We start from the raw sequence: 12,642 nt of genomic DNA, 5'->3' as shown, positions 1-12,642 counted from the left end.
CAATTTTTCCTCCCCACTAAATTTAACAATCTCTAAGCTTTAAAGCAGTGATTTACAAGAGAAGCAATTCATGACTATGAAGGAACACATCAGCCACAACATTTTGATCAGTGCTATGAATGGAATGGTGGAATGGTGGAATGGTGTGAACAGACTTGGTAGTTTATCCCAGGTGCTTGTCGGCCTTTAAAGAGTAAAGGAGTGTTTTTGCATAATCTGGGGAGATCTCAAGGATGTTGAAATAAAAGGGGTGGAGATAAATGAATCCTAACTTAAGCAGGTCAGTTAATTATCATTCTATTTTTCTGAGTACAGAAAGGAAGTAAAAACAAGGTGTTAGGGTTGCCAGGTCTGGTTTGGAAAATACCTGGAGACTTTGAGGGTGGATCCGGGAGAGGATGGGGTTTGAGGAGGAGAGGGGCCTCAGCACAGTACAATGCCATGGAGTCCACCCTTCAAAGCAGCCATTTTCTCCATGGGAGCTGATCTCTTGTCGGCTGGAGATCAGTTGTAAAACTGGGAGATCCCCAGGCCCCACCTGGAGGCTGGCAACCTTACAACGTGTTCAGCAAGGCCTCGCATCCAATCCTGGCTTTTCTGCTGAAGGCAAATGCATAGGTTGTGTGAGAAAAGTCTCAATGCTTGTATGTTTGTGTTTGCAGCATAAAGCGTAGACAGGGCTTTTGGATACCATAAGAACCATAGTCAGGCTCAAAGAATGGCAGGAAGATGGCATTCACCTTCAACCATTTCCCCAATTCATTTGTGGTCAACTTATTTAGGAGGTACCTTTAACCTGTAATTGATGTGTGTGAGACAGTGAAGGCCTGAAGAATTATGAGCAAAGGCTTGGTCTAGCAAGCTGATTTGTGATTTGGGGGGAAACACACACACATACACGCACACACGCACACACAGAGAGAGATTATGGCATGGTCACTGTAGTAGGCCTCAGATTCCCACAGAAATTGGGGCATTTCCTTTTCTTTTTTTTTTTGAACAATATTTTTTATTAGGATTTTCTAAATAAAATTCAAACATACAGCTATTTTAAACACTTCTTCCCAGATGAGCATACAGCCTCATTTCATATCAACTCTATATACAAAACATATTCCTAACCCGTCACCTTCAGTTTCCACATATACAATTTCTTCCAGTTGTCTTTAAAAAATTTATCCTCCTTCCCTTTTAATAAACATGAAATCTTATCCATTTCCGCAATTTCAAATAGCTTTTGAATGACCTCTATCTTTTCTGGGATTTCCTCTGTCTTCCAATACTTGGCAAATATAATTCTCGCTGCCGTTAAACAGTGTAACAGTAAATACTTCTCCACTCTCCCGTACGTCTCTGGGATCATATTAAGTAGACACAGCTCTGGTTTAGGAGCAATATGTACTCCTAAAATTTCTTGTAACATACTACAAATCATCTTCCAAAATTCCTTTGTCTTAGCACAATTCCACCACATATGGATATATGTACCGACATTCTGATTACACTTCCAACAAATATTTGACCCTGCTATTCTGGCTGGATACAGATACCACATTAGCGCCACCAGAAATTGGGGCATTTCCTGTTTGTTGTCAGAATACTTAGTAATTAATGTACCCAGTTCTTATGAGATGGCTCCATCTCAACCCCAACAACTTTTGCAGAATCCTCTGTCCAGTAAAATTTTTTAACCAAGACCAATTTTACTTTACTTTTAAAAAAAACCTTTTACTTTACTTATCAGCTAAAATGGCAGGTTTGTAAGTGTACTGAAGAATATATCCACCTCTGTCACAGTGACACACATTGAGCAAAGATGCCAGTGTGGGAGGCAGAACAAGACGCAGTGTTGTACATTGAGGACAGTGCTGGATTGGGAAGGGAAGACGAAGGATCATACCACCGCAAAATCCATTGTGTGACCACAAATGCATAAGAAACACAAGATTTAACACAGTGCCATTCAGAGAGAAGAGCCACATGAGTGTATATCCCCTCCCTTTATCTTCCCAAGAAGATTGAATGAAAATGGATGCAGACATGGAATTTCCCTCTACACCCCACAATTCGCAGACATGAAAATGTAGCATTGAAAAACCAAGACGTCCCATATATATCTATGTAAGGGTTTACTACTCTTACTGCTGTAACTGCGCTTAGCAGTGCACTGGAAGACATTTATATCATATTCTTCTGCATTTGACCTGTGGTAGGGGAGGGCCTGTGGCTCAGTGGGTCATTCGTAAGAGCATCCACTCGGCACTCAGAAGGTCCCAGGTTCAATTCTCAGCATCGCCAGTTAAAAAAAATGACCAGGTAGCAGGTGATTTGGAAGACCTCATCCTGAAACTTGGTGGTATCACCTTCTTGCTCAGCTCCCTCCCCTTCCTAAACTTGCCCCCCAAAACATTTCCTTCAGGAGCTTCCCTATGCAGTGTTGGCAACCTTAACCATAATAATAAAGCTAGAGTGAAAAGGCACAGTCCACCCCCCTGTCAATAATGTAAGCTTCAGCTGTTAGATGGCTCTGATCTATCTGACAGTTGTCATGTGATTGTCATGAGGTGCAGTACCAGACTCATCCAGTTTGGACATGTCTGGGCAAGGACTAAGTCACCATGACTAAGCACATTGCTGATTGGCTGTGCTATGTATATATGTACAGTGTGCTTATGCTCAGTGTTCTCCCCTGTATTTGTGAATGCTGGCGCAGCATGCTGTCCGAGAGCTGTATATATCTGTAAATAAAATCCCTGTAAATAGTTACCACTGGACTGCTTTATGTGGTGAGCTATTGGGAGTGGCTGGTGGCTAGAACTCTGCTAGAGTGTGCTGCAAGTTCTTGAGTGCCCCGTTCAACTGCCAACGCACTGCGCAACACCCCCCCCTCCAAAATGTAACCCTGCAAAGTTCAGTTTTTTGTATAAAGCATAAACTGGTGAGCTACAAATGAACAAATTCAATGGGACATGTAACTCCATTCAAAATTGTCTAAACATCATCTCTACAGAATAATGATACATCAGCCTTGTTCAGATGTTTTTGATCAGGAGGGTCTTCCCAGTATTAGCTCCATAATTAATTCTATACCCGGGTTTGAAATATGTGGAAAGGCCTTACATCAGTGTGGCCTTTAAGCACAGGTTGGGTGGAAAATTCTGATATAAGTGGCTCATTGCAGGGAAAGCAAACAGTAAGATTAGGTTTGCCATTCGCTGAAGTCATCCTCACTGAAACAGGTGCTTCAGACATCTGGTTCCTGTAGTAAAGCTAGATTTCCCTTTCTACTTTCTCATAATTGTGGTTTCTCACAAATTTCCTAGGATGCAGATGCAGTGGCACATGAGCGCCACCACATGTCAATTCCTTCCCAAACTTGCACATCAGAAGGCTTTTTTGCATGAGTCCAGACCAGCTCCCATTCACTGTGTCTCTCTTGCACAGTAATACACAGCCGTATCATCTGGCTTGAGGTTGTTCATTTGAAGGTACAAGTTGGAGCTGTCCTTGGAGGCCGTGAATCGGCCTCGGATGGCTGGGGAGTAGCTGTTGCTTGATGATGAATAATAATAAAGCAGCCATTCTAGCCCTTTTCCCGGAGGCTGTCGGATCCAGTGCATGGTATAGCTGCTCAGATCAAATCCACCGGTGGAACATGTCAGCCGGGTGGATTCTCCAGGTCTCTTCACTTCTGGGCCTGACTGAGTGAGAACAATTTCTGAAGCGGCCCCTGTAGAAAGAAAAGGCACGGGGTTCAAGATTGTGATTATTAAGACCCAATGATTTTACCCTAAGATGGGAACTAACAAATTGTTCTCCAAGTTGAAAAGCAGGGACTTACAAGGGAACCAATTCAGGACTATGAGTGTCCTAAAAAGCCGCAACATTTTGATCAATGGAACGGAAGGTGACAAGTCCCGCTAGAATGGGGCGAACAGGCTTGGCAATGGATGCGAGACAGTTATCTCCGCTTTAAAGAAATGAAGGGGAGGCTTTGGTTTTGCATATTGTGGGGAGAGCAGGGGATCATCAAAATGAAAGGGGTGGAGACAATTGAATCCTGACTCGAGAAGGTCAGTACATTGTCATTCGGTGTTCTGTGTACAGGAAGTACAAACAGGGTTTCGGAGGGTAGCTCAGTTGGTCTTCAGTGGAACAATTAGATTCCATCTCAGACACACCTCAGAGACAAAGGAGAGTTTCAGGGCAGGAGCTTTCAGGAGTCATAGCTCCCTTTCTCAGACACGAGCAGTGTTCCCTCTAAGCTGAGTTAGTGTGAGCCAGATTCACAGTTTTTTAGCCTCCAGCTCACAGATTTTTGTCTTAGCTCAGAAAGGAGGGCTCCAGAGCAAGCTAATTTATGCAGTAGCCAAACTGCTCGCTCACAACTTTAATGACGGTAGCTCGCAAAGTAGAACTTTTGTTCACAAGACTCCACACCTTAGAGGGAACATTGGACATGAGTAGTCTAAAACCAAGTAGCCCCAAGCAGCGAGCATCTCAATAGTCTGGTCTAGGTGTAACTCAGTCATGGATCACTGTGCCTAGATCTGACCGAACTATGAACAGGCACAGATGCCACACTAGCTGAAGCTGAGCAAAAGTGCTCTGAGCCATTTGAACTTTAAGCATCTGGATTCCTAAAAAAAAAAAAAAATCCTGCTAAGTCCCCCTAACCATTGGTGATATCCTACCTTCCCTAACATGAAGTGAGAATGGAGAAGTCAATCTCACAGTGCGGGGGGTGTTATTTATCACTGCTTCATCCCCTCCCTTTTCTCTGTTGCATTCTCTTGTCTCCTTCGCTTGATCCTTAAATAACACTATTAAGTATTGAGACGGCCAGGCAGTTCAATAATGCAACGATCAACGGTTTATTGTGTAAGCACCGGCACTGAAACACACATCTGGAATCAACTCTTAACTGATAGGAACTACCTGAGCACCCCACCTTTCCCGCATGCGGGAGAACTCTCTGCTCTGCCCCTCCCAGGGTCTATGGTGGCTCAAACAGTTTAATACATAACAACAACTTAAAAGTATAAGCCCCCCTCAGGGAGAATATTTGTCTATGAAGGAGGCTGAATGGCTTCTGTGCAATCCTGAACAAATGCTCCCAGGAAAAGATGGGCTCTGAGGGAGGAAAGACATGACCTTGCGTTGATGTTCTGGGAAGGGACTCTAGGCCGGGGGGTGGGCAATGAGAGACTACATGGGTCACCTATTTGTTTTATTTCACAGAATTTATACCACACTTTTCTGCCATCGTAAGGATCACCAAGTTGGCTAACAAATTATGTACAATAACATCACAACGAAAGCCAACCAAAAACTAGTAAAAAGAAAAGACATTGCATTCTCTCTTAGCCTCAGACTTCAGAGAGGGACTATAGAGAGCCAGAGAGATAGACCGGTCGGGAGGACCCTGAGCATCTTTCCTGCCTACTCTTCTGCAGCTGTCCCTTTAATGTGTAGATTGCTACTCTTAGAGAATCTTCCTTCCATCCAGCTGGCTCCTTCCTTCTCTCTCCATCTTGCTACCATGAGAGCATGGCATGGGTTCTCCATCCTCATTGGTTAGACTAAATTAGAATCCTATTGGTGCTCTATCCTGTCTAAAATGGGGTTCCTGACAAGAAATTGCTCATTTCTTTAATCTTTTATTTTCCAATATCAAATTTTATTTGCTCTGGTATAGACCTGTATATTTTTGAACTGCTGTTTCTCTCTTCTCTCTTTGTTTTCTTGTTCCACTTCTGAAGGAGTGAGCAGTGACTCACAAAAGCTCATCCCTCTTAAAGTTATATTATTAGCCAGAAATACTATGGAGTTATGGCTTTGTTATGAAATTATCACACTAAAACAGGATGTTAATAATGTTTTGCTTTGTTTTGTTCTATTTTTCTTACTTATGCTACAGGATCCATGATCTTAACTATACTTGATATGTATTAGATAATAAAAATTGATCATAAAATTATTCAAACTTTCTTTATGTTTAATATGGTTCTGAACCTTTTCAATGCAATGTTTGCTGGTTTATGTTTCATGTTGATTACCTATCTCTTTGAACTAGATCTGTAATAGATGTTATACTTGTTTACTATTATGAAAAATATTTTTGTTTTCTTATTGACTTAGTATTTTTGAATAATTTTTCAATAAAAAGTTTATTAAAATAAACAAAAGCTCATCCCCTGCCACAGATTTTGTTAATCTCCCATATCTCCAAAAGCACATTCAATCCAGTGTAACTATATGTATTTGAATAATAGAATCATTATTATATTCAAATTGATTCACTGAAATTGATTACCTTTATTCAGAATTTCCTTTCTTGTATTGTTTTTTTTTGTTTGACCATGTTCCAGTACAACATAACAGTTTTCAGATTTTAATAAAACCTTCCTGATCAAACTGTTTCCCATCTCACATATGCTACCCTAAATAGTGTAATGTCTCCAAGTACATAATAAACCATACTTTATGTGAACAAATTTCTTGAGTGGGTAATACATCTTGTTTCCAGAGTTCTGTTTCTAATATTGTAGCTGCTGTGAGCAAGTTATTAATGAGATACATATATGTTATCTTCTTTTTTGTAAAACATTCCAGAAGTGAAACCACAGGGTGACATGAAATCTTATCTTTAACAATGTCCTCCATAACTGAACAACCCCACACCCCCCCCAAAAAAACAGACCAAAATATCTTAACTATTGGGCACTGCTACCAGATATGAAGAAATTAGACTAACTGCATCTGGTATCTCCAATGAATTTGTGAATTTGTCAGTGTTATTTTGGCAATTGTCTTTAGAGTATAACACCATCTCTTCATCACTTTCAAGACATGACAATATTTCATGATAATTTAGAAATATTCATTTGTTATCTGCCCCACTGTCATCTGGTATCTCCATTAACAAATTCCATTCCAATGCATTTTATACTATCTACTACATAATATTTTAATACATATTTGACTCCTTTTGCTCATTATTCTGTTACAGATCAACAGTCTGTGGGAGACCGACAATTTATTAGCACATTTAATATTTGCCACACAGTTGGGAAATCACTTGTTCCTTCATGTTAGCTTTCTTCAAATTGACCTCTCATTTCCAAATCTTGGAAATAGATGCCATCATATCTTTCATCTCTGTACTATTCCAAAGCCTTCTTGTTATGTAGATGAAAAAGCTGGTTGAGGACACAGGACCCCCTTTTTCAAAGGCCTCTCCTTCATTAGTTACAGGACAGCAAAGTGAGGGATGCGTCCTCTTCTTTCCAGTACCTTGTTCACAGCTGCTTTGAAGTCTTTGTTTCGGATTGTGAAGATGAAAGGGCTAACAGCAGGCAAAACAACTATTGTCACAAAGAAAACCACTTTGTTGATTTGACTGTCACCTTGGGTCAAAGGTTTCAGATACATGAAGAACATTGCCCCATAGAAGATGCAGACAATGGTGAGATGGGAAGAGCATGTGGAAAATGCCTTGGATCGGCCACTGACAGATGGAATCTGAATTATGGCACTTATGATGCATGCATAAGAAACCACTGTAAAGAGAAATTGTGGGCGAGATTAGCGAATTAGGCACACCTGTCCTAGTCTTCAGCCTATATCCCAGACTCTGTAAATATCTGGATATTGATCAGTAACTCTGATCAATAAGACATAGCTCTAAGTCCGATGACCTCTGACCATCCATAGTGCCTGTGGAGCTAGCTTGTTAATCATTATACCAATGCAAGCACCTTTAAGACAAATCCCCCGAAAGTTATTGTTCTCCTCTGGTTTTCTGAATGTGAACTCTGAACCCCAGCTATGTGAACTCTCAACCCCAGCACACGGATGGAGGGGAGGGGGGAAGCAGAATGGGCATAAAATAAACTGCTGCTGCCTTGAGAGGCAGACTGATTTCTCTACCCTCGAGAGAGTTGTCTCGCGTGATTCTTCAAGAAATGAACCCCACATAAGTATAATACCATAAATGAGAAAGATAAGTTCCATCACTGTTGTATCAGCACAAGCTAGTTTCAAAACAGGCCCAAGATCGCATAAGAAGTGGTTGATGACATTGTGTCCACAGAATGGGAACGCCCATACAACTACAGATTGACAAAGGACAACCATAAATCCACCAATCCAAGCAAATAACGAAAGACAGAAGCAGAGCCCATTGGTCATCTTGGCATTATACAGGAAAGGTTTGCAAATGGCCACATAACGATCAAAGGACATTACGGTGAGGTGGATGAATTGTGTGCTTCCCACAAAGAAGATAAAGAAAGTTTGCACCATGCAACATGTGAAACAAATCATGTTTTGGTCCAAGATCATGTTAGTCAGCATCTTTGGTACCACCACTGTGGTGCTACAGAGCTCACCCAGGGAAAAACTGCTAAGAAAGAAATACATGGGCATGTGCAGTTTGGGCTCCATAAAGATAATGGTGATGATTAAAGAGTTGCCAGAGACTGAAATGAGGTACATCAGAAGAACAAGAGCAAAAAACACCATCCGTATTCCATGAAGTTCAGGAAATCCCAGAAGAACAAACTCGGTGATTATGGTAAGATTGTTGTGCTTCATTTCCTTCTGTCCTTCCTAGATACCTCTTTTAAAAGGTAGAAGACAAAATCGTTTCATTCAAAGTAAGACAAAGATTGTGTATTTAAATTTTTATATTGCAAAGAGAAATAGCAATTTTCCTTTATGAATGAATTAATAAATGCCAGGTGACATCAACAATTGTACCCTTATACTGATCTGCCATAACTTGAACTCTATCTACGATGAAGAAGGGTTATATGAGACCAAGTCCTGACAACATGTATATTGAAAATGCCAATTAGAGCACCCTGTTCTGTTTTACATTGCAACACACATTACAGTCAAGAGCTCAAATTAGATAAAAAAGAATCACAAACCAATACCGATGACATACCTAATAAAATTGGGAACACACACAAAACCTTTATATTCCAAATATTATTTTCTTCAGCGAACATTTGACCAAAGGTGAAAGAGGGGAAAGAAAAAAGGAAAGAAAGAAAGAAACAGGAAGAATGTTGAAAAAAAATTTCCCGCACCTAAAAATTCTTTTTAAAACTCTTAAAAGTAAAGTCTATTATTTTATGCATTTTACTTAAAAGTAAAGTCTATTATTTTATGCATTTTATTTAATCTGTCATTGATGGTAACATTAGAGATCATTGTTGTTAAAGGGAAGTCATTCTTTTGTGACTTGTTCTTTTAATACTCCAAGGATTTCCCAGGGGGGCCCTTCCAAGAGGTCCCTAGCCTCCTCCATGCCAAATTTTAAAAAATCACAATATAAGGATACAGAAAGTTTTTAAAGAACTTTCAAGTCTCTCTACTGATCTCTCTCATGACAATTAAGGAAACTAATTGAGGTTGCCACAGTGTCAACAGGTGTTAATTATGCTTCTTTCTTCTAACACCGAATGTATTCACTCTTTGTATAATAAAATTGGGTTTTTTTCATTTTTTTCAGATATAAAAGTCATTTCAAAGCTCTGACTGATTCTGACATGCCATCGAGAACCTCTGTCATTGCAAATGAGGCACAAGATGCTACTGGCTGGCTGGGCACAAGCCTTAGCCCATGGGCCAACTAAAAAGTCCTTCTTATAAGCTGGCGGTCCATTCTCATCACAGGCATTTAGAATGTGCTTGTGTGACACAGAGTGTTGGACTGGATGGGCCTTTGGCCTGATCCAACATTGGCGTCTCTTATGTTCTTATGTTCTTATGTTCTTATGGTCAGAATCACGTGTGTCATGATGTCACTTTTGGCGAAAGCCACCATGTGATGCTCTATGTTTTTTACCATAGAGATTTAGGGTAGAGTGTCATAGGTGGCTGGACATCACTTCTGGGTTTTCAGCAGAAGTGACATGGTGACCCATGCCTCACCAGTTTTTCAAGAGTTCCACCGCCAGAAATCCCCCACTATCTGCATGGGACCAGCTGAAACCCTGCCACCTACCCTTTAGGATCAGTATGGGATTAGCTCGCCACTTTGGGTGGGGAAAACCTGGGATCTCCACAAATTTGTGGGCTATCATTTATTCTCCTGTTCTGTGCTAATTTCTGGGATTTGGTGCTAGAATGAGCAGAGGTCATTTCGGGGGGGATCGCCGGGGAACACAGTTCCCCCAGGTGAAGTGCGGGGGGCGGGGCACATGATGAAGCCCCGCCCCCTGCTTCCAGCCGCCCCGCTTCCAGCCCTCATTCAGCCAGGAGGAGGCAGGAGAAGAGGGAGGGTAAGTTGCTTCCTCCCTGCCTCTCCCCACCTCTGCCTGCCTGGGGCCAGGGAGGGCCTTGGCGGGGCTTCCTTGCACTCCCGCTGGCCTTGCAGGTCCACCGCCGGGCCCCTGATGTCAGGGGGTGTGGCATATGCTAATGAGTTCCCCTAGCTCTTTATCTACGAAACGACCCCTGAGAATGAGGCCTTGTCTTTTGACTAGTTAGGCTATTACTAGGGTATCGCAAGAACTGGGCAAGTTGTGTTAGAACACAGGGATAATAGGTGAGCTCCCAGAGGCATCCAAGGATGAAGCGCCATTCCAGAGACAGCACATCATTAACTGTGTTGCCAACTGCCAGGTGCAGCCTGGAACGCAGCAGCTATTCAGACAACAGAGATCAGTTCCCCTGGAGAACATGACTGCTCTAGAAGGCAGACTGGACAGCAATGAACCCTGCTTTGGTCTCTCCTCTCCCTAAACCCCACCCTCCACATGCTCTACCCTTGGAGCTGAGTAGCGTTAACCAACCAAATCCTCAGTTGCATCTGTGGAACATTAGGTGGGAAGGATTAGCCCCTGTCAGCATACTTGGCATGCAGATGAGGGCAGAGATCAATCACTTCATTAAATTTAACCCACTGATATTGTGTCCAGTCTATTCATTGGCGGGGCGAGGGGAAGTTGAAACAAAAGACCAAAGTCTAAGAGGAATCATTAAACCTTATGGCCTTATAAGTCATACATACAGGGGTCATTTCGTAGAAAAAGAGGTGCAGGAGCTCATTAGCATAACTCATTAGCATAACTTATTTGCATATGCCACACACCCCTGACATCACCGGAAGTGTGTCAGAAGGCAACACCCACCGCTCAGGCTCCACTGGACTGTTTTGGATTGCTAGCTATTGGGGGGGGGACACGCAGATCTGTCCTCACAGAGGAGGGAGAGCTTGTACCTGAATAAAACTTGGTCTTAGAGGTGCCACTGGACTGTTTTGGCCAGGGGGGGCGGGGGGCTCTGCAACTTACCTGGCTGCTTCTTGCTCTGACTGAGGACTGCTGGGAGCAGGGGGCGGGGCTTGTTGCATTACCCCGCCCCCTGGGTTCTTTACTGCCGGAGCTCCGCTCCTGTGCGCTCCTGCAGGAAATGACCCCTGCATACATATATTATATTTAAGTGGGGAACTTATTTTCCCCTCCCCAACTATTCCACCCCTTTCCCCTTTCCTGAAAACCTTCATAGCCTTTCCCCCTTTATCCTGTGAGATGGGATAGGCAAGTGTGGGGATTTGAACCTGGGCCTCCAAGATCCTAGTCCAAAACTCTAACCAGTGCACTGCATTGGCTTTCATGTGGTGGCAAAAAGCTGGGCCTGGATGAGTCATGCAAGTCACAGGCTGTGATCACACACACTGAATCATCGACTTTCAATCCACCTTCAATGCACTTTTGAATTGGATTTTGTCAGTTCACACAGTAAAATCCAGTTGGAAAGTGCATTGGAAGTGGATTAAAAGTCGATTTTTTAGCGTTTTTGATCGCAGCCACATTGTAGCAAGTCAACCAATGGTGGCTGTAGGGTCTTACCACAATGAATCATCCCTCAAAGGTAAAAATGGCCCTAGAAAAGGCTCTGACTTTCTCCCTGCCTTTTATTGAGAGTAATGAAGGCTAGAAGGCTGGTAATACTGTGTGGTTGCTTAGCAACCACACTTCTTAAAACTACACTTCACTTCTATAAACTACAGGTGCTGCTTCTATTATTTCGGGTGGTTTTAACCCCCAATGTGTGTTTGTTTGCTTTTAGATTTCAGATTTTTTTTCTGCAAACGAGGAGTTTCCCTCAGATTTCTAACAGATCTGTCTTGTATGTTTGTGGCGCCCATCTCCAAATATCCACAGATTTTGCCATGCTGAGAATTAGATATACTGCTGCAAACAAAATGACCTATCTATGGCATGGCATACAATATTGCAAAAAAAGAAGTGATTTATGAAGGTCAAAGACAAATCAGTGACAGCAAGGGGATGTATACAGTAAAAATTGAGGAGCTGCGGTGGCTCAAGTGGTTAAGACGCTGAACTGCAGGCTGTGGAAGGTCAGTAGTTCAGCAGTTCGAGACCCGAGTGTGCCGCATGACAGAGTGAGCTCCCGTCTCTGGTCCCAGCTCCTGCCAACCTAGCATGATTTTGGTTCTGACATGGGGATGTCTTTATGAAGTGATTAGAACTGTAGTAGAATGGAACAGCTGAGGAAGGAACTTTTATAAGGAAATAGGATAGTAAAAGGTAAAGGTTCCCTTGCTCGAAAGCCAGTCGAATCCGACACTAGGGTTGCGGTGCTCATCTCCGTTTCAAAGCC

At 42.4% G+C, this 12,642-nt stretch overlaps 1 protein-coding gene across 1 annotated transcript; it reads right to left on the bottom strand.

The window, feature by feature from the left end:
• Positions 1-3,422: 3,422 nt before the first annotated feature.
• On the bottom strand, positions 3,423-8,598 carry LOC107119287 (olfactory receptor 6X1-like). Its single transcript, XM_015421752.1, is given in 4 exon segments — positions 3,423-3,730; positions 5,251-5,332; positions 7,297-7,615; positions 7,979-8,598. Coding segments are annotated over 4 exon segments (1,329 nt in total).
• Between the last annotated feature and the right edge of the window lie 4,044 nt (positions 8,599-12,642).

The sequence above is a fragment of the Gekko japonicus genome, unplaced genomic scaffold, assembly GCF_001447785.1.
Source record: "Gekko japonicus isolate JY-2015 unplaced genomic scaffold, Gekko_japonicus_V1.1 scaffold3883, whole genome shotgun sequence".
NCBI classification, from domain to species: domain Eukaryota; kingdom Metazoa; phylum Chordata; class Lepidosauria; order Squamata; family Gekkonidae; genus Gekko; species Gekko japonicus.
This window is presented reverse-complemented; position numbering and strand designations above follow the sequence as displayed.